At 48.5% G+C, this 24848-nt stretch overlaps 2 protein-coding genes across 3 annotated transcripts in view; one reads left to right on the top strand and one right to left on the bottom strand.

Annotated features, from left to right (window-relative positions):
• Positions 1–24848, bottom strand: part of LOC132077109 (cytochrome b-c1 complex subunit 6, mitochondrial) — a 202379-nt gene that overhangs the window by 100445 nt on the left and 77086 nt on the right. The window lies entirely within an intron of this gene.
• Positions 1416–21825, top strand: DMBX1 (diencephalon/mesencephalon homeobox 1). 2 transcript variants are annotated; one of them, XM_059478600.1, is made up of 5 exons: positions 1416–1569; positions 15437–15602; positions 18947–19125; positions 20289–20643; positions 21425–21825. In XM_059478600.1, the coding sequence occupies exons 2-5, from the start codon at positions 15449–15451 to the stop codon at positions 21823–21825; spliced, it is 1089 nt and encodes a 362-aa protein (XP_059334583.1). In that variant the 5' UTR covers positions 1416–1569; positions 15437–15448. The 2 variants fall into 2 exon arrangements, with proteins under 2 accessions (XP_059334583.1, XP_059334584.1); XM_059478601.1 differs by lacking the exon at positions 1416–1569 and having other exon boundaries at positions 15431–15600; positions 18930–19125.

The raw sequence follows: 24848 nt of genomic DNA, 5'->3' as shown, positions 1-24848 counted from the left end.
GGTACCCCATAACCTCTGCTTAAAAAAAAATAATAATAAATATATGCAATAAAAATAAATACAAGAAAGTGGCGCTTGGAACCTTCTGGTGTCCCGACCCAGACCGATCCCTTCTTTTTTTTTTTTTTTCTTTTGGTCAGAATTTGTACAAAATATCAAGCTCAAATTAAAAGGTCCTCTCCCCCCCTCTTATTCTTTCTTGTTCCCTTAATTCCTGTCTAAACGGTTTTGCTCTGGGAGAAGAAATCTTTTCTATAGGAGGGAGAGAGGAAAAAAAAAAACCTTCAAGAAGAGAAGGGTATTATTGTTTTAATCCTCTTACCCGCAGTCATTTTAAAACAGGGTGTTTTGGAGCCTGAAATGGCGTCTCGTCTCCCAATCCCATCCTAAATCCTCCTGGGCTGGGAGAGAATCTAAAGGCAAGGAACTGGCATCTATTAGCAATCTCTCTAAAGGCTTTAAACTGCTCTTTCTGCTGCGAAGGCATGGCAAAGCTGAAAAGCAAACACAACCACCGCTCCAGTTAGTGAGCTCTGCCAGATAACCAGCCCGGCCGCCGGACGGGAAGGTACCTGCGAAAATCCCGCAGAGAGAGTAAAACAGGAAAGAAAAGGAAATGCAACGAAAGGAAAAACTGGTTTTTTTCCACTTTTTACATACCGAAGGAAAGAAAAAAAAAAGTATTTCGGGGGAAAAGTATAAAATAAAAATCATGAGCGGGGAGGTGCGTTAAGCGCTCCTTCCTGGCCCGTCGGAGCTCCGCGGGGTCCCCCCGTGCCCGCTGTCCCTTGCCCGGCTCCCCGGGCCCGGCAGGGCCGCCCCTGCGCTCCCGGCTGAGCTTTCCCGACGGGGCGGGCGGCGAATCCCTCGCCCAGCTCTCCTCTGAGCTCCTTCCACCGCTCCTATTTTATTTCTCCGCGTTGTGACCGTGCCCGTTCCCCCAACATTTAAAGAGTACTGGAGGGGTGCAGCAGGCAAAGCCGGGGCAGCGAGGCGGCCGGGAGCAGGGTGGGGGGCCGCGGTCGCTGTGTAATTAAATGGGGAGATTATCCCCCACCAGCATCCCCAGCCAGGGGCCGTCGGGGGAGAGGGGAACGTCAGGGTCTGATCCAGCGCGGCGCTGAGCGGGGGCGCGGGGAGAGGCACGGCTTGGCTTCCCTTCCCTGCGCCCGGCGGACCCCATCACCCCCCCGGCCCTGGCTCCAGCCCTCCTCCCTCCGCCGGCATCCCGTCCGCTTCCAGGGATTTAATTAGGCGTTTACACCTCGGCTTGGAGTAAATGACTAGTAAGAAGCGCTGGGGGGGTGGGGGGTGTACCAGCAGCCCCGTTTTGATTGACAGGGTGGAGGACCATTGAAAATCTTGCTGGGTAGCTCCCGGGTCGCTATGAAGCTCCTTTTAAAAATCCTTCTGCAATGCTGCCTCCCGGTAGATGGCAGCTCCGCCGGGCGCGCAGGCGGCGCGCAGGCAGCGCGGGCGGATGGAGTAGGGCGGGCCGGGGCGCAGCGCCGCGCTCCCACGCGTGTCCCCGCTCCCACGGCGGGCCGGGAGGCTGCCCCGCCGCCCCAGGTAAGGACCCCCGGGCAGCGCGGCTCCGACGGGGAGAGAGGAGGACTTGGGGGATTGCTTGCGAGGAGGGGGAATCGGTCTGTCCGCGGGGAATGCGCGGCCGGCGGAGGCACCGCTGGCAGGGATGCGCGCACCGGTGAGGAGAAACCCGGCCCGGGCTCCAGCGCAAATTCTCTGTCCTCCTGTCCCTCTTTGTTTCTTTTTTCTTTTTATTTTTCTTGTTTATTTGAAGTAGACAGCGCTTCAAAAAAAAAAAAAAAAAAAAAAAATAAAAAGAAAGAAAGAATGAAAAACAAACCCAAACTACCGCGAAAGAAAAATAATTCAAACCCCCACGAGCTCGGGGCCTCGTTCCTATCGACTTCCCAGTGCCAGCCCGCTCCGGCGCGGGTTTGGGCAGCTGGCAGGCTGCGAGGGTTGTAACTCGGCTCGGGGAGCGGTGGGGGACGCGCATCCCTCCGAGAGCCGGGCTCCGCGGGAGGAGAGCGCAACTTTCTCTCTATTTACAAAACGATGTTTTAGCAAACTGCGCAGCCTGGGGAGAGCTGCCGAGGGCAGAAACAGCCCCGAGCGGGGCCGGGGACGATGGCCATGGTTCCGCTCGGGGTGGCTCCGGGTTTGGTTTTTCTTTCTGGTGAGGCTGGAAGTTGAGTGCGGAAGGGACGGCAAGGGAGGGCAATATGCCGGCAGCGCTAGGAAGCCTCTTTAGGACAAATCGCACCCTCACATCACCCCGCTGCGAGGTTAGACGGCAGAACGGACGGGGAGCCCCCCGTAAGGAGCTGGCAGGCCGGTCTTTGCGGCCCCCCTGCATACTCCCTCTTTAAGGGGTGTATAAATCCCGGACCTGCGCTGTCAGCCCTTCTTGATAAATTAAGGGCTTCGCAGTCGAAACCTATTTACACCTCCATTATAGGGCTAACCAAATGGGGATCCGCATGCATATTTTTACCGCTAGAGATCTCATACATCTCCGCCAGAGTCGCCCCTCGGGCCATGGGATAACAGATAGGGAAGGGGGGTGGGCTGTGCTCCGCCGCGGCCAGCACTTGAGCGGAACAAAGTCCGTGTCCCCCCTCGGTGCTGGCTGCCCGGGGCACCCGGGACCCGCTCCCCTTGCAGGGATAAGGAGAGGGCGAGGGTGACCTCCCGAAAGCCTTGCGGGGACCGGACACACGGGCTGCTCCAGCTCAAAGCAAGGCCCTCGGGAACTTTCTCCTCCGATGGAAGTGGGGTTTGACTGCGACATTCGCCGTGCCTGTCCCTTTATTTGCGGAGAGAAGGGACAAGAAGAGCCCCATACGGAGCCGGCCGCTCCCCGCGGTCCGTGGCTTTTCCCGGCTTTTCTATTTATTTCCCGGAGCCTCGGGGGAAAAAGGGGTCAGGGCATCTCGCGACAGGTTCTTGGTGTCCCCGAGGGTCGCCGGGGCGAGGCCGTCAGCAGAAAGGAGGGAAGGGGCAGCATCCCCCGTTTCCCGGCGGGATTCCCGCACCGAGCGCTGCCCGCTGCCTTCGGAAACGAAACGCGGCCGGAGCGAGGTGGTACCGCAGCCGCAACCCGGGGAGGGCTCGGGCCAACACCCCCGGCCCTGGCTGGGGCTTTGTGGGGATGTCCCCGCAGCCTCTGCTCCGGGCGGCCGCGCTCCGCCGTGTCCCGCATTCCGCCTCCGCCGGGGAAAAGAAATGTCCCCGCTCCGCCTCGTCCCGTCCCCTCCGGCGGCCCCCTCCAGTTCCACTTGGTTAGCTCAAGTTTTCCATGTAAATGACAGTAATAAATATCTAATCATGTCCCGCAGCTATCGGCGGCTCGCCGAGCAGCCGGCATTAATGAGACATCCAGGGGAAGTGGGGAAAAGGAGAGAGAGGGGGGGGAAAGAATAAAGAGGAAAGTTTTTCCGCTCTCCCTGAGATGGTTTCTGGAGGCGACGCCCGGCCGGGGTGACGGGGGGATGAGAGGAGCCCCTCGCTCCTCCGGAACGATCCCGACAGTGGGGTCGCGCTCAGGTCCGAACCCGTCCCCTCTAATTAACCTTATCCCCAAAATCCCAGCGGTTCCCCTCGAGGGATGGGCGAGTCCGGTCGCATCCCCGGGCTGGGCGCTGCTGTCCCGAAAGCCCCGCGGAGCTGCGTGTGCCCATCCCTGCCGTGATTCCCGAACAATTAACGGAGCTGCGATGGGCTCTGAATGCTGATGCTGGGCCGAGCGGGGAAGGCTGAGGCTGAAATTAAACCATGAGAGTTGGATTTGCTCGCCTAACGCTAAACAAATGGACTGATTACCTTCTTTCCAAACGCATCAGTCATACTACATTAAGTAGCGGAGAGCTAATTATCCCAATTAGGAGGCTGATTTATAATTAATGGCTTGGACCAAGTGATAATTGGATGTTAATGGATAACACTTTTGTCTGAAGTAGCCTCCCGCTTCCCCCAAGGCAGGGCTGGAGGGTTCAGGGTTTATTTACCCTCTCCCTCCCTCACCTCTGCACGGAACACAGAGCGAAAGAGAAGCGAAATGTGCTCGTAGCTGCGTGGGGTGAGACCCTCCTTGGGCTGGGAGAGCCGCTGGCCACGTCCCAGCCTGCCCGGGTACCTTCAGCACCCACCTTCCCCAGCTTTCCAAGCAATTTCTGCTGCTTTTTCCCCCTCTCCTCCCTGAGTTTCCAAGCCGTGGACAACTGACCCTGCTGGGCGTGGGTGGTGTTCTCGATACAGGGCAAAGACTGAGCCCCACGGGGTGCCCTAGTGCAGATCAGGCTTTTCCTCTGTCCTGCCCGTCCCAGGGAGAGCAGGATGGGACTCACCCTGAGGATGAGAGGTTTTCCACCCTCCCTGGCCCGCATTCCCGTGCAGTGGCAGACAGAGGGTAAATCTGTGGTTTCTCAATGCCCTGTGTTTCTCCTGAGCACATCTCAGAGCTGGCTTGCTCACTGTTTAGCTTATCCCGTCCATGTTCATTTTCACCCATGAGTAAATTGGTGAAAGTCAATCCCACTTCCTTGTTTGCCCCAGCCAGAGAGACTTAGACCTACTACAACCCTTTGGCTTTTGGGTTGTGTTTCTAGGTTCAGATTTTCCATTCTAACTGAGAACTGCAATGGGCATAAAATTCCTGAAAGGGTAAGAGTGGCTTCAACCCTGAGTTACCCCGTGACTGATGAGAGGTTCTATTAAATTGTGCCAACATAGTGCAAAAATACACCCAAAATTGTACTGCCAGTACACAGAAAGATGGTTTAGATCAGATTTTCCTGCTAATTTAAAGAGGTCTTGGTGTCTAAATGGGAGATTCTCCTCATGTTTGCATGCATGAGAAGTGATATTATTGTCAAATCAGGAGGCACAGCTCTGTTTCATGGGTCTGGTGTAAATGTTGCTTTTCCTTAGTGCCAGTGTCGCTGCCTGCACCAAAGAAACAGAGTCAGAGGAGCTTCCCACAAATCACAGAAGGGCAGGCTTGCCAGGCAAGTTTTGCACAATATAGTTGCAGAGGGAGTGACTGCAGTGGCTTTGGTTCCCAGTGTCTTTATCCTTTAAAAGAATATTTTGCTGAGAAAGAGAGAAATCAGATGAAAATAAGCTGGAGCGAAGAGTTTATTTTTCCTCTGTTATTTTCACAACCAGCCCTGACAAAACAAAGCTGCTGCAGAGAAGGTCCTGGACCAGCTCTTCTGATATAGATCCCTGCTGGTTTTACTCGTTACACTACAGGTAAACTGTTCAGCTAGAACTAGTACACGTTTTCTAAGATTCCAGTGGTTTTCCAGGGGCATCTCAAAATTCAGCTTGTCAAGTTGAAAATGCCTCTACTGAGGCACTGACGAATGTCAGCTGTGCTTAAACCCTTTCAAAAGGTTGAGTGCTGGTTTCCAGAGCTTGTGTCTGAACAGAGTGTTTATAGCTACCTTGGTTCATTTGGAAAAATATAGGAATAGGAAAAATGCTGAGAACAGGGGTTCAATAAATCCCAAATTTTCCAATCTTTTACAGCTACTAATAAACTAATCTACTTTGGAGGAATTTCCATCAAAATGTACTGGTGGAGAATTTGGAAATGTAGCCAAATAGTCAAGAATTAATTCATGGTGCACTGGGGTTAGCCAAACCCTGGGTCTTTTCCCGTCAGTTTATTTCACTCTAAGAGTTATTGAAATTGGTTTTTTTTCCTTTTAACTTCATTAGGTTTTGGATCAGACTTCTTCTGTTTCCTAAAGCAGTTCTGGTGGAATTAGAGCTCATGGGAAGGAGAGAGTCTGGGAGCAGCATGGACCAGCAGTTCTCCGAAGGGAGGGAAATGGATGTTTACACCAGGAGTTGTGGGTGGCTGGCACAGCTCTCTGAGGACCAGCAGCATTCTCTGTATGGCCAGAGCAAATACTGAGTGAGAAATGCTGCTGTAAAACTGAAAGTGTGGGTGCGAGGTTGGGAACTCCACTAGGACCTTCCAAAGAAAGAGTCACAGTTGCACTGGGGGAGATGAGCTGATGGATCTCACCAGGGAGGAAATGTTCTTCCCAAGGGAGATTTGGTGTTTCCAGCAGCGCCGAGCTCCGGAGGGAGCAGGGAGCAGCTCTGGGAGCTCTTGGCGTGTGTTATTTATCCCGCGGTGGGTGAACGTGCCTCGGCTGAGGGATTCCAGTCTCCCCACCAAACCCAGCAGAGGCTCAGCAGCTCTGCCTGCTTTACAGCACGCGGCTCTTCAGAGCGCAGATCACCTGCTGGCGGCCAAAGTACATTGCTTGCCTTGGCAGCACGCTGAGTTCGGTGCAGGGATCCAAAGGCTTACGGGAAGGGAAGCCTTGCATGTGCCCGTGGTGCTCCCCAGCCCCTGGCACTGCTGCCACTAACTCCGTTTTGTGGCCCTGGTTTAAGGTGGCACAAGTGTTTCCCCCACCCCAGCCCCTCCTTGTAAAAGCCACTGAGCTCAAGCATCTTTTTTAGTGGTAGGATTTGTGTTACCACTTGCAGAGAAGAAAAACTTAAAACTTCTGATTTATTCTTTTAAGGTATTAAAAGTCCCCCACAATTGCGTGGTATGTGGAAATGCATTTCAGGATTTTTTTTCCTTTTGAACCAAAGTAGGATTGTCTGTAATTTTGCCTTCTAGCTGATTTAAGTCTGAGCAGGAACAGTTGCCATCCTGTGTTTTGTGCCTGTTGTTTGGGGTGCTGCAAGAATCATCAGCAGAGGCAGGGTCCGGCTGAACGTGCAGAAACATCCCGAGTTCAGCTCTCAGCTTCTGTTGCTCTCAAGTTTTGCTTGCTCTTTCTATTTCTCAAAATCACCTTCAGGCAGAATAGCACTTGGCACCATAACCTCACACCCCTCCATCTGATCAGCTGAAAGAGCCCCTAGGAAAATCCTTTTGTGCCAGCAGGGTTAAACTCCAGCAGTGTGGCAGGAACCTCTGCGTTTCACAGACACACTGCTCCCCTCCTCGTGTGGGTACCAAACTCCCTCAGTTTAACACCCAGAACTTAGAGCTCCAACTTTTTACTTTCTACTTGATGATGAGTGGTGGTGGGGAGAGAAATCACCATCCCTGTGTGCCTCATCCCTGTGCCTGCCCATGGAGCTCAGCATCTGGGCTGAGGCATTACCCAGGGCAAGCCTGCATTCCCTCCTGCCAGCCTGGCTGGCAGCACCTGGGAGCAGCAGGAGAGGAGCTGGGAATGCCTTAAACTGCCTCAGGAAATCTTTACAAAGCTTATCTGTGCAATTCTTGCAGGGTTTGATCTCCCTTGTTACGGCTCAGGGTTAGATTGTCAGATCAGCATCGTGGTTGTTGTGCTCAGGATAGGCACAGGGAGGGTCACAGGCTTAAAAACATATTTTGACACAGAACTGTAGATCCTTGTCTTCTTAATGAGACTGTCATGGGTAAAATCCTCCAGGATATTGCTCCATCTTTCCAGGCATGGGAGATTCCTGAACCAGGAGTCCCAGGAGGCTGCCTTCCAAGACAGTCAGTTTGCACATGGGAGCAATCTGCAATCAAATATGCTGCAGGCAAAAGCTGTTTTGGGGGCAGAGAGCAAGCAGGGAGCCACCCTCATGCATCCAGCAGCCTTGGGAAGGGGCAGAGTTTGGTTTGGAAAATTCCCTTTGCCAGTGTTAGGGAAAACAAAATGATGCTTCTCAAGGAAGCCTTTTCCACAGAAGCGAGGCGAAGGACTGAGCAGGTACTTGGTTGTTTTTATTTTTATAAAAAAAAAACACCAAAAATAAACTCTTTAGGCAGTTTGTGAATCCAGCAGTTTGATTGCAGGGTGCTTTAGGTTACTCCAAGTTGTGAGTTCAGGGCAGTCCAGAGGCAGAGATGCTGTGGGGTCTGCAGAGGGGAGAGCAGCACAGGACGCGCAAGCCTGGCTGCAGCGGGATGCGAGCGCGTTTCACATGCACGGATGTGCAGCTGCAGCAGCAGCCTGGGCACAGCTGGGATGCAGGGCTCGGTTTCCATTCTGCTGTTAATGACAGCAAGTCTTAAATACATGATTTTTTGTTGTTGTTGTTGCTGCTGACTGATCTGGAAGCAGAATGAGACGAGAAACAAGAGTCAAAGTGATCTTGACATCAAGAGCTGTTCTTTTTCCAGGGAAATGCTCCACTTCAGTGTAATTTCCAAGAGCTCCCACTGAGGTCTGAGTGCTGCTCTGAAGGGGAGAAGGGAGGTTTGTCCTGGTTAGATCTGCCAGCACTGTTTGTCTCATACAAACTGCAACAAGCAAGGGATTTTGCACCGCAGTGATGTTCAGTGGTGCCATTCCTGGCTCTACACTGCAAACTGCTGGCCTCCAAGCCCTGACACTTACACCCCACTCAGAAGCAGAGCCTTCAGGGATGTCTTTATTTTATTTTCTTTATTTTGTACCTGGAAGTCCTGCCCCCTGAGGAATGCCTCTGCAGACAGAGGCATTGGAAAGTCTTTTGCCAAGAAGTGTCTAATCAGTCACTTAATTCCGTTATCTTTTGGGTGAAAAATGATGATTTCACAAAAGCCTTAATAAAAATCACAGCAAATGATGTGAGTTACCCCTGTCAGCCAAGCCCTGTTACCTCAGCTGCTCACAGCCTGGTTTGAGAATTTCTAGGGTCCTGCAACAAAACTTTCTTGTCCCAGCAGGATGCTCTGAGGTTTGTTTTGCAAAAATTCCAAGCCCTCTTGCATCCTGTTATGTTTCCACTGCAGAGAGATGAGCATTACAAACACAGTTGCTGTGCTCATCATCAGCACAGCCTCAGAGTCAATCATTTGACAAGGTCTTCCCAAAACTGGTGACGCTGTCCCTAACTGGAAGTATTTCCAGATTTCAGCTGCTAACAATCCTCCTGGTTTAAAGAAAAAATATCTCTTTATTTATACCAAGGTTACTGGGAATAGCTGAGTGTGAGCTGCAGGAATTGGTGTAATTGGTCAGGTTTGGCTTTTGGTGCATTGTCACATAGATTTAACTAGGTCCTGCTTAATTACCATCTCTCTCTGCACTTAGAAATTAACTTTATTTAAATCCAGGAGTATTCACAGGGGTAAAAATATTTCAGGAATATTAGAAATGCAGAGTCCTGCAGGGTTTTTTTGGGAGCTGCTCTCAGTGTCTTATTTCAGTTACAAGGAAAGTCTTTCGGAAGCCTGTTTTTATAGTGCATGCTGCTCTCAGACTTTGACATTTGAATGAGGAACTGTGATGTGTTACAGTATTTTAAATTATTGATATTTCATCCACTACAAAGGTGAAATTGTTTCCTTAGATATTCAGTAATCTCACGTGAGGAACAAAACTGATTTATAACATGTTGGTTATCATCTTACATTATTTTGGGCCTTTATATGTCTAAAAGATTTAGGGATATAAAAAAAAAAAGATTGAAGACAACCTCTTGCTAAGATGATTTATTCATAACCTCCCAGGTATGTAATTCATTTAGTACCAAATACATATAAACCCAATGTCTGTCTATAGAGTGAGCCTGTTTTCCTAGAATGTGAGTTACAGAGAGTCAAAGATTTGTTATTTATCTTTCTGATTTGAGGTGTTTCTGAATAAGGAATTAAAGCATAAAATCATAACCCAGAACAGTTCTGGGGGAGGTGAGGGGTAATATTCTGCTGTGATTCTATTTTCAATGATGTTTTTTGCCAGTGGTAATAAGGGAGAAACGATATTACAGCACAAACCATTTGCTGTTTTTCCCTGTTAGTAGTGAGTAGTGGGTTCCTGTGCTTTGCATAAACACCAGCAGTGATTTGTAGCACCTTTGCAGGTGTTTAAGCTGAGGACCACAACTTTCCTTTTACCTGACAGGGCTATTCCTATTTATTTCTGTCACCTGCAGAAGCCTGAATACCAATCAAGTGCCCCAGACTTCTGTTTCATGCTCGATTTTTTTTTTAACTGATCTTTTCCTTGTGCTCAAGCTGTGCCTTGCATCAGGGCACAGACCCGAGGCTGTGCCATGCTTTAAATGCATCTGTGGTGAATCTCTCCATAAGCAATGAATTATACTGTTGCAATTCCCTTCTGAAAGTGACTTCCCAACGTCCAGATTTTACTTTTCTTTTACTTTTTTTCCTTTTTATTTTTTAGTTTTCTTTTTGTACAGCTTATTTCCCACGTAAAGAAAGCCTTATATACCTTCTCTCCCATCACCAACCCTCCCATTTCAGGGACAGCTTTGATGAAGTGATAAAGAAACACCCCATGGTACCCACCAGTCAAAAGCAGACTGGCATCCTCTTCTTGCAATCTCTAGGAATTATTCAGTGTTTCTAACTCATAGGTTTTATTACCCCGTTCTTTATGATGGCACCTGAGTGTCTCATGTAAATCCATGAATTTTGGATTTACAGTATTTCTTTGAATTTGGGATAACTCACTATTTGGAGGGAAAAGAGACAATGGTCCAAAGCCCCTGCAAAGCAGCATGTCCTACATCCAGCCTCATTGCACTTGACAGAGTTTACTTGAGAAGGGCAAGTGTCTTGTTTGTGATGTTGGTTTTATGATTTGTTGGTTTGTTTTTTTCCTGATAAAAGGGAAAATATGGGTGTTTTCTCACCAGGTACTTTTCAGAAAACTTAAACACCTCATTTTTTAAGTTGTTCTCAGATCTGTCTGAATTCCACATATACAGAAGCCACTAGGAACGGGGTTTTCAGCTGATGAGGAAATGCATGGGTCTCTCTTCACATCTTCTCTCAGGACAGAATTACATGCAGAATTATACAAAATTAGTTGCCAGCTAAATAGGGAAACTTAAAGCCTTGTACAAAGCCGAGAATATTAAAACCCAGGGTCAGATCTCCCCTGTATGCCATGCTGTTACATGGTGCACCATAAATTGCAGCTTTTGTGCTGCATGGCTTCAGGGGCACCTGAGGTTTTCAAGGCCAGTGCTGGGAAGGGAGGGATGGGAGCCACACTGGCTGGAGTAGTGCAGCTCTGCCCTGGGATAACAGGGCTCCTCTTTCTGGCTGGTAAATGTGCAGGTTGTTTAGCATCAGACTGAACAGCAGCTGAATACAGAGCGGTGGGGTCCCTGGGTTAGTCTGGGATGGGCAGAATCCTGCATTGCCTGGCCTCAGAGCAATGCAGGAATGGAGAAATTGCAGGAGAAAAAGCAATGCAGGAATGGGGTTTCTCATAGACAGCAGCAGTTACAGCTGGGGGAAATCCCACGTGCTGTCTGTGAGGCTGGGTCCTGGCAGGACACGGCTCCTGAGCTCTGAGAAGTCTGCAGCCTTGGGAAGGAAGGTAGGCACAGCATCCATGAGCTTTCCATAGCAAAAACATGAGTGAGAGGTGCAAGCCATAGGAGGGATTTTGACCCTGGGGTAGCAATGCCAGGATTGTACAGACAGGAGGAGAGGGAGCCCCGGCAGGGTGTGGTGCAGGGCATGTGAGGAGAGATCACAGCCAGTGCTGAGCAATGTGGGGAGCTGGGAGAGGGCTGGGTTGGGATGCTGGGGGTGGGAGAGTCTTTGCTGCTGCCCTGAGGGGTCGTGAAGGCAGAGACCACCAGCCCAGGAGGTGCCAGCCCAGGCACTGCCCACAGCATCCTCCACCCCTGTGCTGAGCAAACGCTGCAGCATCAGCCCACAGGCCCCCACCAGGGCTTTTTTCTCTCGCCTATTGTTTTCCCGCACCTTTCCTCAGCTTCCATCTCCTTTCTTCACTGCTCCTAACTCTTCATTGATCTCTGATGCACAAAATCAGGATGAGGAATCCCCTTTCTTTGAGGATGGACCCTGTCACCCTCCCAGCTTACCCACAGCTGCTCAAGCCCATACCCTTCAAGAAAGCAGGAGTTCAAACTTTGCTCTCATCCTGCTCCTGGCTGTGGCTGTTCCTGAGGCCCCTCCAGCCACGCAGAGAAATAAAAGATGCATTTGCAGATTTTGAAAATTAAAACCATCTATACAGCCAGTGGGAAGGGATCAGCTTATTTGGTTGCTTAATGAAATATAAAGATTATTTTAACCAGTGTAAGCACTATTCGACAGCTTGTGAAACACAGCAGTGGCTTGATGAATGGCTTTCTCCATTAAAAAAAATTGCTGCATGATGTCTTTTAAATATTTAATTTATTGGGGTTGGAGTGAGCTGGGAGCTGACAGTTAAACAGGAGCTATTTGTGGTCTCAGTTAACTTTGCTTACCCGGCTGAACCGTCTCGCTCAGTGAATTCCCTCATTTTTTATACAGAATCTGGGATGATACATTTGCTGCACAAGTGAGTAGAAGTTCTGCTTGTTGTCTGCACTGCATCACCAAAGCTGTGATGGGCATTGACTCCCATCCTGAGTCCACCCCTGTGAGGTCCTTCTCTTTTTTACTTTTTTCTTTTTTTTTAAATATGCTTTCTTCTAAGTCACCAGAAAAATGTATACATAAAATCATCTTTTAACAATCAAAACCACCAAAATATTCCTGGAGCGAGTGTTTCAGTGGAAACACTGGGCTGCAGACACAACACCACCGGCAGTGTCCTTGGAAGACTGTGTGGTAGGGGAAAATTCCCCTCCTCTCCCTCTTCCTTTTTCCTTTAATGTGCCAGCTTGCTGCACAGCCCATGACATGCAAGGGGGATTAGAGGAGAGAAACAGGCATTTCTGTGAGCTGGGAGTCAAAGACACTTGGCCTCCCACGTATCTCCCGGCAAGGCTGAGCCCCGGTGTGGATTCTCCAGCCTCTGTCAGGGACAGAGGTCTGGCAGCAGCCCAGGGCAGTTAATAGGTTCTGTGTCCTCAGATGGTTTTCACGAGACACGCAGGAACTTAACAAGCTTTGAGACCTCCACCCCGCTGGCCAGAGCTGGTGCAACCAGCCAGCTGGTTCACAAGTGGGGTGGTGAGAGGGGAGGAGGCAGAATGGAGTTGCAGATCTCTGTTTTGCTGCCTGTGTTGTCCAGAAAAGCCAGTCCTGCCCTTGTCTGTGACAGCAAAGCAGTGAACAACTGCATTGGGTGGCACTTTGGCAAATGATCCACACCAAGGATGGGGTGAGGCTGCACCACAGGTCAGATGGGAGATGTCCTCTGTGGCCATGTCACTGGGACATGTCCCTTAACACGTGCCACCAGCAGCAAAACTTTGCAGTCCCAGAAAGTGACATCACAGCTGTAATTTCACTGTGAATCTTATTGTGAGGAAAATAGATAAGAATGCCAAAAATCTGTTGGTGTGTGAAGTCCTTGATCAGAGAACCAGCAAACATTTTTGTCATTGCTTAAATCTTCCCTAAGCTCCATTGGAGCAGAGCTGTGGCATCCTTGTGAGCTTTGGAAAATGTCCATTTTCACATTTTATCTTAGGAGAATGGGGAGCCAGTCCAGAGTGGGTGAACAGGCAGACACAAAGCAGATGAAGCTGGCATCAGGGTGTGTGTCAGATCTTTGTGGTGTCACCACACCCGGACCTGTCACCCTCCACTGGCACTCAGTGCTGAAATGATGCAGTGGCAGAGCACAAGGGACTTGGAGAAACAGGAATGAGGCAGAGTGCTAAATTCCAAAATCACGGGTTTGTAATTTCTGCTGCCTCTTTGAGAATACAATCCCAGAACCAGAACTCACATTCATGAGGGTCATCCTTGGGTTGGCAGAGTGTTTCACCAAACTCAGCTGCTTGTTTCCCTCCCCTGTTCCTGGGCACCACAGTGCAGAGATGCTTGTGAGGGTGAAGCCATGAGATGCCCCAGACCCTGGTGTGCTAAATTCAGCTGTTTTTTAAGGAACTCCTGCTTGGTTTCTGGCAGTTACTCAAGGTCACTTCATGTTTGTACTTCTTACATCAAGGTGGAAAGAACAGTAGTTCAGAGCAGGAGGGGTAGTGGCACCAACTCATTTCCATCTCTGCCTCTTCACCATGAGTCTGTCCCTCCATGGTATAAATAATTTACAGACAATTACAAAGGTCTTTTTGCAGTACAGAAAATACAGCAGATAATTGCTGTTCCAAGTTTTCACATTCCTCCTAAAACCATGGGCATTTCTCCTGAAATCATCACCTCCCTCCAGTGTTTAAATTGTTTTCTAAGAGCCTGCCTGAAAAGATGCCTGCTTTCCTTAAGTTAGTCCGGCTGACCCTCTTTCCCTGAGCGTTTGTTCATTGCACTGACTTTCCAGATGGTGACTTGCTGATGTAAACGGTGGTTTAAAAAATTTATTTTGTGGCTAACGTTTCACAACTTCCTTTCTGATGTCTTACAAACTGCAGAAACGACATCCTGGAGGCCCTCAGTCATTTACAACAGGGATGAATGAAGCATTGCTTGGCTTTTGAGATCAATATTAGCTCAGTTTTACCGATGGTCTGTAAGGAAAAAGAGCTTGAAGTTTCACGCAGAGCCCACACTAGAAAAAAAAAAGCCATTAGTTTTCTGAAATAATTTCCTTGCTATTGAGCTATGAAATGTCAGTATTTATTGCAAAACTTATTCCCTCTTTAGCTATAACATTTTTGGTGCTATTATGGTGCAGATTTATCTTCTTTTTCACCACATGCTCTTTCCCCACCCCCCTCCCCACCACGCCATTTGTGTTTTCTTAAGAAGACCTGTTAGAAAAATGAATAATGAATGGAAACTAATTATAAACGAGCGAGTTCAGATGAGAAACATTATTTGACGTTCCAGTGGACTATTTGTAATCTATTACTATTTGTAATGGATTACAAATAGTCCACTGTAGGCAGCGATAGGGGCAAAATCCCAGCTAGCCCTGGGATAGCGCTACGACAATGTGTTAAAAGTCATTGTAATATCATCAACTGTATTGTGGCATGCAAAAAAATTAATTTCCCATATTTTGATCAGCATGAGTGAGATATAGTCAGATTCTGGGCTTTAAGTTTGGAAGCTGGACTTGTGTTGAGGGTGCTTCAGGTGTACAGGAGATATTTCCATTCCTGTCTCAGAACCTGCTGGAGGTTAAACACGAGCTTTGCATGCCGCACTTCAATTCTGAGCTCAGCATTTCCAAAGCTCTGCTGACCCTCCAGGCAGCTGGAGCAGCATGTCCCTAAGTCTCCCTGGGTGTTGTTTTTCAGGTTGATGTCAGGATGCAGCACTATGGAGTGAACGGGTACTCGCTGCACGCCATGAACTCGCTGAGTGCCATGTACAACCTGCACCAGCAGGCAGCACAGCAGATTCTGGGCTTTAAGTTTGGAAGCTGGACTTGTGTTGAGGGTGCTTCAGGTGTACAGGAGATATTTCCATTCCTGTCCCAGAACCTGCTGGAGCTGAGTTGTCAGCCACGAGCCTTGCATGCAGCACTTCAGTTCTGAGCTCAGCATTTCCAAAGCTCTGCTGACCCTCCAGGCAGCTGGAGCAGCATGTCCCTAAGTCTCCCTGGGTGTTGTTTTTCAGGTTGATGTCAGGATGCAGCACTATGGAGTGAACGGGTACTCGCTGCACGCCATGAACTCGCTGAGCGCCATGTACAACCTGCACCAGCAGGCAGCACAGCAGGCCCAGCACGCCCCCGACTACCGGCCCTCCGTGCACGCCCTCACCCTGGCTGAGAGACTGGCTGGTAAGAACAACCCGTGGCAAGTGCCCTTGCCCGGCTCTAAAAACCACACCTCCCAAAAAAAACCCAAAAAAACAAGAACAAAAAAAGCCGCGCACACAAAGAAACCACAAAACCCAGCGCATAAAAAGAATCCTTGTTGCTTGCATTGAGTGGAGCTCTTCTGGAGTGTGAGAGAGCCAAGGGGCATGGTGTGCTCCTCAGTGCTGTCCCTGTGGCCAGGCTCTCAGGTGACACCTGCCCTCCAGTGTGTGCTGGCACCTTGCTTCAGACTGGCCTCAGACAGCTGGGAAGCTCAGGGGAGAGATGGGACATGGCTCCACTATATGGGATTGAAAAGACAGGAGTAAAAAGACACTGGAATGTCTTTTAACAAGTGAACAGAAAATAGCAAAGAATTTCCCTTTGTTGTTAGTAAATAAGGGCAGAATGAACATAATCACGAAGAATGGAATTATCTTCCCTGACTGCCTAAAAATATATATCTGTTCGAGGATAGCTTTCTAGTTGTTTAATATTAAAGTTTTAAAAAAAATTGAGGAGTTCCTTCCAGTCTAGAGTTGGTGGGAAAAATTACCTGTCCAGACAGTTTTGGTGGGCTAAATTTCATAAATAACAGCTTAAACCAAAATAAGGATGCAGAAGTTTCAGGAAGGTCCTCCCAGGTGTGCAGTCCACAAAGGCATGATGACAAAGGTCTTGGACTCTTTGGATCAGTGGGCCACAGCTGGCTGTCAGATCTTTGTGCCAGCAATGTTCCCTTACCCAGCTGCTCTTTGTGACCTTCTTAGCATGGTTCTAAGTGGCCTGTGGGATCTTTGGGGATGGCACAGGGCAGAGCAGGAGTCACTGTCCTCACCAATAAACAACCAAAGTGGAATCAAAGAGACCTGGACTCTTATCCCTGCTCTGCTGCTGGGCTGCAGAGTGATGGGGAGACCACGGTCCTTATCCTGGTCATCCATCCCCTTGTTCCCTGCCCCTTTTCACTGTGCAGGTTTTAGATGGGAGCAGATGGCCCTGAGCTCTGCAATGTACCTTGCAGACCCTGCATCTCAAGGTGTCCCTTTTCTAACTGCAAGGACCTCTTGAAATATGTTTGTGATCTCTATTTTTTACAGTAGAGCATGGAGGACTTAATGTCTTTGGCCCTAACTACACTAGAGCAGAGGAAGATAAAAAAATAATAAAAAAACTATTCTTATATTCTTGACCGGAAGATTCAATTGGTTTCCTGACCTCTTATCTTTAAAATTAATAACCCACCTGGAAGACTTTCCAGATTAAATCCCACAGTCCCCTTGTCTGCTTATCATTGGCAGTGTAGGCATTACATACCTACGAGCTGTTTCCTTTGCCGTTGCCTCACATTCTGTTACTTCTGAATATCTTTCAGTGCAGGTGATAGATCTCATTTGCCTTCCAGGGACAGTCAGAATAAAGCAGCACAAAAGCAAATGACCTTAAGTCAGAAAACAGAGGTTTCTGGTGGTAACTGCAAAGCCTCACCTGCAATTTATATTCTCCTTCTTGCACAAAGCCTGAAAACATAGTTAAAACATTAAAATAATTGCTGGTTGCCTCTCACTGGAGTGGCCAAACTTAATGCATGAGCTGCCGCCTCTGGGGAGCTGGTAGGTGTAACCTCTACTCTAGAAATTTAGGAATATTCCAGCCTGCAGGTAGGGTGTTTAGGTAGGGTGTTTAACCAGTGCCCTTTCTCCTGTTTTCGTGTACTTGAAACACAAACGTTGGCTTTTTAAAACGTTTTGGGGCAGCTTCAGTTTCATTTCTTGTGCTGGAATATCCCTTCTCCTCGCCTGGCTGCTCCGTGAGCTGTGCCTGGATGCACAAGGATGGTCCCTCTGCCTCCTCAATGCTTTATCACCAGCATTTGAACTCCCCAAGGAGCTCTGATTCCTCAAACACAAAATTCTCTTGTATGCAACCTATATTGCTGAAGACCTTTAGCCTGATCACATCTCTGCCAGGTTGCCAAAACCACGCAGCTCTGGCAGTGCCCCAGAAGGGCGCTGCGAGTGCTGACCTAGAATGGAACAGCTGGAAGTCCTGGAAGAGGAATGTTTGAGCAGTGCAAAGCTGATTTGCTACGCTCGTTAGCCAGTGGGTCTGGGGCCTGGCTGCGTGGTGCTGGGGGACAGCAGGTTTTGGTTTGCTGTTTGGATTCGTGTCACGACGCTCGTGACAAAAGCGCAAACAAACAACAGCCAGAGCCTTCACCGGGCTCTGTGTGCTGATAGTGCCAGCTTTGCTCCCTGCTCTGCTGTTTTCCTGTGTGTTCATTTCTCCCTTCTACTGGAAGTCACATTCTTAACCGAATTAAAAATGATACCAGACACTGCGCTTTCTGCATTTCCTCTATGAGAGCAAACCTCTTGCCAGACTGTTTCATTCCAGGGCTGTAGCACAGCATGTCCCAACTTGCATAATAAAGGGTGGGTTTTTTTCATTTTCAAGTAACTTATTTTCATTGATTTAAGATCTTTCTACTCCCACTAACTGTTGTGCAATAATAACCCCTCTGGTAAAATAATAAGCCCTTTACTGTTGGCCTCAGATTTCCCCCGGTCTGAATTTCTTCTCTGCCCTCAATTTTCCAAGTTTGGTTTGCAAAGTCAGACCTTGTGAGTAGGTGCTCTGCTGAGAAGAGCTCAGCACATGAGCTCTGGGCTTGCAACCAGTGGGGCTGGACGTGGCCTTGGCTGCTGTTTCCACCCCAGATGCTGGAGAGTGTCCGTGCTCAGTGAAGGATGTGCTTTGGAGCAAAATGCACAAAAGCACATGAGATTAAATGCTCTCTGAACTGGAGCCCAGAACAGCTCTCCAATATCATGCCTTGAAGACTGCAGTGAGCCATGCAAAGACATTAAAAAGTACAAGAATAAATGTCCCCACATCATTTTTAGTTGTGTTTCTTAATGGAAGGTGTTTATGCCCTGGTAGGGTCTGGGCATCTGCATGTCCTGCCCTGCTGATGTGGGAGCAGGTTGAGTTACTTCAGCCAAATTCAGCATTGGAGTCTCAACAGCTGTCACAGAAAGAGGCTCTCTCTCCAGAACAGGCTTTTAGAATCATAGAATTGTTTGGGCTGGAAGTGATCTCAAAGGTCATCTAGCTTTAACCCCTCCGCTATGATTTTACCTCTTTGGACACCTCAGCTAACCAGTAAAATCCATATGTACGTGTTTCACTAGCTCCAAAGCAACGGAGAAAACATTCCATAGCTCTGTCTGATGTTAGCAAGTGTTTTACTCGACTGTCAGCGTACAAATTCCAATAATTAAATTGGCCACTTTCCTTGTCTTCCAACGGCTGTACATTTCAAGACATCATTTTGGAGGCACGTTATGGATCCCAGCACCGCAAACAGAGGCGGAGCCGCACGGCCTTCACCGCCCAGCAGCTGGAGGCCCTGGAGAAGACCTTCCAGAAGACCCACTACCCAGATGTGGTGATGAGAGAGCGGCTGGCCATGTGCACAAACCTGCCGGAGGCCAGGGTCCAGGTACTGATACGCTGGGGGTTTGCCAGTGGGGATGTTTAAAAGAGGCTCCCAGAGGGCTGACAGCTCCCTCGACCTTCCGGGATTCTTGCAGTGCAAGCAAAGATTTTGGGGCAGTAAAGTTGTCAAAGGCAGGGGCAGGGAGGGTAAAATTATCCAAAGTCACACATCTGCTTAAGAAACTTCTAATCCACGCACACATTTTTTAAATTTAGGGTTGTCTGAAGTGTACGCTGGTTTTCATTTGTTCTTTCACATTTCTTTGGGGGAAATTTTAAAAACAGCAACAGAAGTCTATTTATTTATTTAATTGTGAGGCTTTTCTGGCTTTCTCAAAAAAGTAGAGACCCAAGTAATTCCAGCTGCTCTTTTCCACCAGTGTCAATATTTGTAACATCTCAGGCCAAGGTTTGGGTTTGCTTTTTGTTTTTGTTTGCTTTTTAGTTTCAATTAGTGAAATGTGCTAGTTCATAACCTGCTGGTGAGGCAGTTCTTGTCTTTTAAAAGGCAAATATTTTTAACTGCGAAGAGAAAAAGTTATGGAAAAAAATTCCATAGTTCTTTTATACAAGTATCAAGGCATTTTGATCTAAAAAATTGTTTGTCCCCTTATCTAAGAAAGCAAACAACAAACAAGATTTGCTAATATATTTCTTCTAATACATGTCTACTGATTTAGGTTAAAAAAATAATGAATTCTCTCCTCCTTTCCAAAATGCAGTTCCCAGACAACAGCTTATGCCTGTAATGACTTACTTTGAGTGTTGCCATCATAGTTTTAATACACTTATAACCAAATTGTTTTAGAAACTTAACAGACTGTAAGCCAGTGTAATGTCATCAGACATTACAGCTGCAAGACATTCTTTTTGGATGAGGTGCCTAACCAATTTAGGGGAAAAAAATTTTAAAAAGGCAAAAAACAGCAGTGGAGGCTGTTAAAGAATCAATATAGAGGCTGGATATTTTTTAGTCTGTTTGAAATGTTATTTGTAGATTCACTGGAAATAGTCGAGCTCTAAGGTCCAGCAAAGTGGAATGGCCTTTGGACACAGTGGGCTTGCAGCACCTCATTACTTGGGGTTCCCCTGAAGCCCTGAGGCTGAGTGATGCTGAATTTGGCCCTAAGCAGGATTCTGACTGGTTTTTCTCCCTTGGCACGGAAGGTCTGGTTCAAGAACCGGCGAGCCAAATTCCGGAAGAAGCAGCGCAGCCTGCAGAAGGAGCAGCTGCAGAAGCAGAAGGACTGTGAGGGGAGCCACAGCGAGGGAAAGATGGAGCCCCCTGTGCTGGAGACCCAGGCTCCCACCCCGGACACTGAGAAGGTCCAGAGCCTCCCCAGCGAGGTGGGCACCGACCTCAACCTGACCCTGTCGGAGCAGTCTGCCAGCGAGTCGGCGCCCGAGGACCAGACCGACAGGGAGGAGGAGTTCAAGAGCACCTTGGATGAGGCCAAAGTGGACAAGAGCCCTGGTGTGGACAGCAAGGCTTTGAACTGCAAGAGAGCCAGCCCAAAAGCAGGTGAGGGGCAGAGTCTTGGTGGGGGTCAGTGTCAGGACCTGGCAGGCTGGTGGTCAGGACCCCTGTCCAAGGGGGATGCTGGTGGTTGGGTATAGTCCCATATTCCCTGTGGAGTGGGTGCTCATGGAGAGGCTGCCCAGGCTTGTCCTGTTGTCCTCAGCACGGAACAGGCCCCAGAGAGGGCAGGATGTCCATTTACACCTACAAACATCACACCAAAGTGAGCTTTAGCTCATGTTTTGTGGAGGGTGTACCCAGTGAATAGAGGGAATCAGTGAGTAAAGCCTGCTAGGACTGCAAATACTGCCCCTGTTGACAATGAGTAGTGGAAGTGGGATATCGTGTAGTAGGCGTCGTGTGTAGGGCAATGTCTAGTGAGGAGTTTGCTAAGACAATCCCTGTTAATCCTCCGATGGTGAATAGGAAGATGAATCCTCGGGCTCACAGTATTGGGGGATCTCATTTGATTGTGCCTCCATGGAGTGTGACTACTCAGCTGAACACTTCGATGAGTATTCACTCATCACTGAAAGAGCAAAGACCTGCTCCGGTTAGATCTTGGGGAGAGCAGTGGCCAGCAGCAGAGAGCTCAGCCCCATTTCTACACTCTGAGATGCCAAGTATGGGAAGGGCACACATTGAGCTCTCGTGAGCTGTCACACCCTCTCTCATTTGCAAGACACAAGCCCGTGCTGCTGCCCAAACCTTTCTGGGGTGTGAATAAGCGCCAGTTTATGCAGCCTGCAGGAATAACCCCCATCCCCTCTGTCTCCTGCCGCAGAGTCCCCTCTCAGTGCGACTGTGACGCCTTCGTCCAGCAGCGGCCTGGCTCAGACTCACTCCTACTCCTCCTCGCCCCTCAGCCTCTTCCGCCTGCAGGAGCAGTTCCGTCAGCACATGGCAGCCACCAACAACTTGGTCCATTACTCCTCCTTCGAAATGGGGACACCGTCTGCCATGCCCTACTTGGGCATGAACGTCAACATGGCCCCGCTGAGCTCCCTGCACTGTCAGTCCTATTACCAGTCGCTGTCCCACGCTCAGCAGGTCTGGTCCTCCCCCATCCTGCAGGCCTCCAGCTCCCTGCCGAGCCTGAACAGTAAAACCACCAGCATTGAGAACCTGAGGCTCCGGGCCAAGCAGCACGCGGCGTCCCTGGGGCTGGACACCCTCCCCAACTGACTGCCCTGAGAAGGTGCCCCAGGGGCTGGCACCACTCCTGGCACTCCTCGGATCCCCAGCACCCCCACCTCTTCTGGAGTGAGGTGCTCCCTTGCAGGGAAAACTTTGTGTTTATGAACGTCCTGTTAGCACCATGGTTGCGTCAGACATTGCTACTGGCCTGGTCTTCGCTAAATATTTAATGAGGAAGGGGGGAGAGGATCTGTGTTTAGACAGATGAACTGTGCTCTGGACTGCCATGGGTTCAGCCTGTAACGTTCAGGAGGAGCCCCCTCTCCTCATCCCCTCGATAAGGTGCCAACTGTGTTTTATTCACCTTTTGTTTTGTTGCTGTTGTTACGTTCTTTGGGGGAAGAAAGAGTCCTGCTTTGTCTTGTATATAGTTTATAATGTTGGCAGCACCCATCATCTGTGTGTTACTGTCAGTGTTACAGAACTGTGACCTCTTTTGCTTTTATTCCCCTTTCCTTTTCAATTTTAGTAGCTAGGATCAGAGTTACAAATCAGCCATCACCTCGACCTCAGCTGGTAGCTGAGATTTTTGGCTGCCGCTTTCAAAGGAGCCTGAGTAAATTAAAACCACCAAAGCACATTTACTCTGTCCAGAAAGAAAGTCCCAGCTTTCAATTTTTGCTGTCTGTCACCCAAGCCAGGGTGCTCTTCTTGGGTCAGCATCCTAAAGGTGTTCATGAGGAAGAGACATGATCGTGCACTTCACCACTCCACTTCTCCCTTCTCTGCTAAAGCTAATTTTTTAACAACTGGGAAATTATCTGAATGTGAATTTCCTGTTTTAAGCACTTCCTATAAGGCAAGCATTTTTCTTTTTCTTTTTAATAGCACTTGCTCAAAGAGGACAAAATATTGGCCAAACGCTACTGGCTGGGAGAAAATGAAGGCCAAATTTGCAGATTATTTTTCATCTATATTGTTTCCTCTTTGATCTTCAGAGAAGTGTAAACTTTATTTACAAGTTACAGGGTTTTCATTTTGGAGAGCATTTTGGTCTTACTTTGATAATAGATAGTAATAAAAATTTTATATGGACTCTTGGTGTGTTCACACACCATGAACTTTATGGGTCTTTGACAGAAAACTTGATTAATACAAGCTGTGTCCAGGAAAAAATCTCTGATCACCAAATTCAGTTCTCAAGCCCTCATTCCAGAAAGTGTTATCAAGTGAAAATGTAACAAGTGAAAAATGCTGAACTGCTGGAGGCAAAGCAGGTGTAAGCAGGGGCTTTATATTCTCTTGGGAACAGAGGGGGGATCGATGAACTTGCCAAAAATGCAGAGTTTGCAAGTAACCAAAATTCACCAGCTTCAGAATTACTGCACTGAACAGTTTCAGTCTTGTTTCATTGGAATGACCCATCATTCACCCTTGGGTGGTTTTCCTTGTTGAGAAGGAATGTTTCTGCCAATTTGAATCACTTTTTTTTTCCCCTTTTTTTGTGCCTAACCAAATCCAAATAAACATTTTGGACTCACTGCTATTCCTCTGAGCATTAAGGAGGGATGACATTCAGATTTCATCTCTAACATTGCCTAGGATCAAAAAATCCAGAGTGACTCTGGGGCAGGTGGTATGTTTGTATCCCAAGAGCGTCAACTGGGGGTGTCACTGACAGCCTGGGCAGGTCTGTGCTGTCTCTCTGAAAATAATCAGAATTTATTTAACCTGAAGTGTAGACCCATAGCCACCCAAGTGTGGCCCCTCTCACTCCCACCTTGCTTCATACTAGGGGTAAAATTACCTATTTTAAGGTGGAGGGAAAGAGTGATTTCAGCTAAATTATTACATCTTGAAAAACCATCCAATTCCCACAAATAGAGATGTAAGACTGGCTGTTTGATGGGAAATAATGGTTTATCCCTCATAAAGTGGTAGCAGGAGCAGACCTCAGGAGGGGGCAGCTCATCAACTGCACCAGCTTCCAAGGAAAATGGAATGTCTTCCATAAATATTTCTGTTGTGCCATACACTTCAGTTTGGGGCTTTTCTCTCATGCTTTAGTTTTCCTGACTGTGTCAAATCAGCCGCCGTGACCGGCAGAATTCTCCACTTTGCCAAAACCAAATGCATTTGTAGGAAGCAGATTTTTGGCTGCCGCTTTCAAAGGAGCCTGAGTAAATTAAAACCACCAAAGCACATTTACTCTGTCCAGAAAGAAAGTCCCAGCTTTCAATTTTTGCTGTCTGTCACCCAAGCCAGGGACACCCAAACAAAGCTTTAATTTTCCTCCTCCTTCCTCAAAAGGCTTTATTTACCTATATATTTTTCTGTGCCCTGCTGACCTCTGCACTGTTTTAGGCCGTGGAGTTGCTTTACCAGAGCAGGGCAAACACAAATTTAATGAGCACCCCTTCTCATGTTGATCCCTGGTGCTAGTGAACAAGTGAGGTAATTGGGTGAGAGATCAGATCTGCACTTGAACTTTTTTTTTAATTAATTAAGATGCCCATGAAACTGCAGCTCATGTCATGGTGTGTCAGGCAGAGAGCACGGGGTTGCAGTCACTCTTGCAGCATCTCAGGTAGCACAGGCATCTCTTCTGTGCCCTTGGGGCTGGAAAGGGAGGCATCAGCTCCCACCAGGGCACACACAGCCTGACCATGGCTCACGATGGTACCACAGCATCTGCCACAGGAGGGTCAGAACACCTGGATTTATGGCCTGCTCCTGCAAGGCAAGGACACAGAGCACAGGAGATAAGCTTGATCCAGCACTAGATTTGCCATGATCCTCTGGAGGGAGACAAGACCTTCCCCACTGAGCCATGGAGGGAAACTCTTCCCTGTGCCTCGATGCAAAAATTCATTTTAACATTCACAGCCTTCACACATCTCAACTGACCCTGGAGCCTGACCCCTTTCATCCCTGTGTTCTGCTGATCTTCTTCCTCACAGAGCCCTGGGGCTGCTACCTGGAACTTACCCCGTGGAGCATCTCTCACCCCATTAAAAACCAGCACTGGGGTGAGGCCAGCACAGCTCAGGAAGCAAACTGGGAGAGGAGAC

Source organism: Ammospiza nelsoni, chromosome 9 (assembly GCF_027579445.1).
Source record: "Ammospiza nelsoni isolate bAmmNel1 chromosome 9, bAmmNel1.pri, whole genome shotgun sequence".
In the NCBI taxonomy this organism is placed as follows: domain Eukaryota; kingdom Metazoa; phylum Chordata; class Aves; order Passeriformes; family Passerellidae; genus Ammospiza; species Ammospiza nelsoni.
Note: the sequence above shows the minus strand (reverse complement) of the source record. Positions and strands in the feature narration are given on the sequence as shown.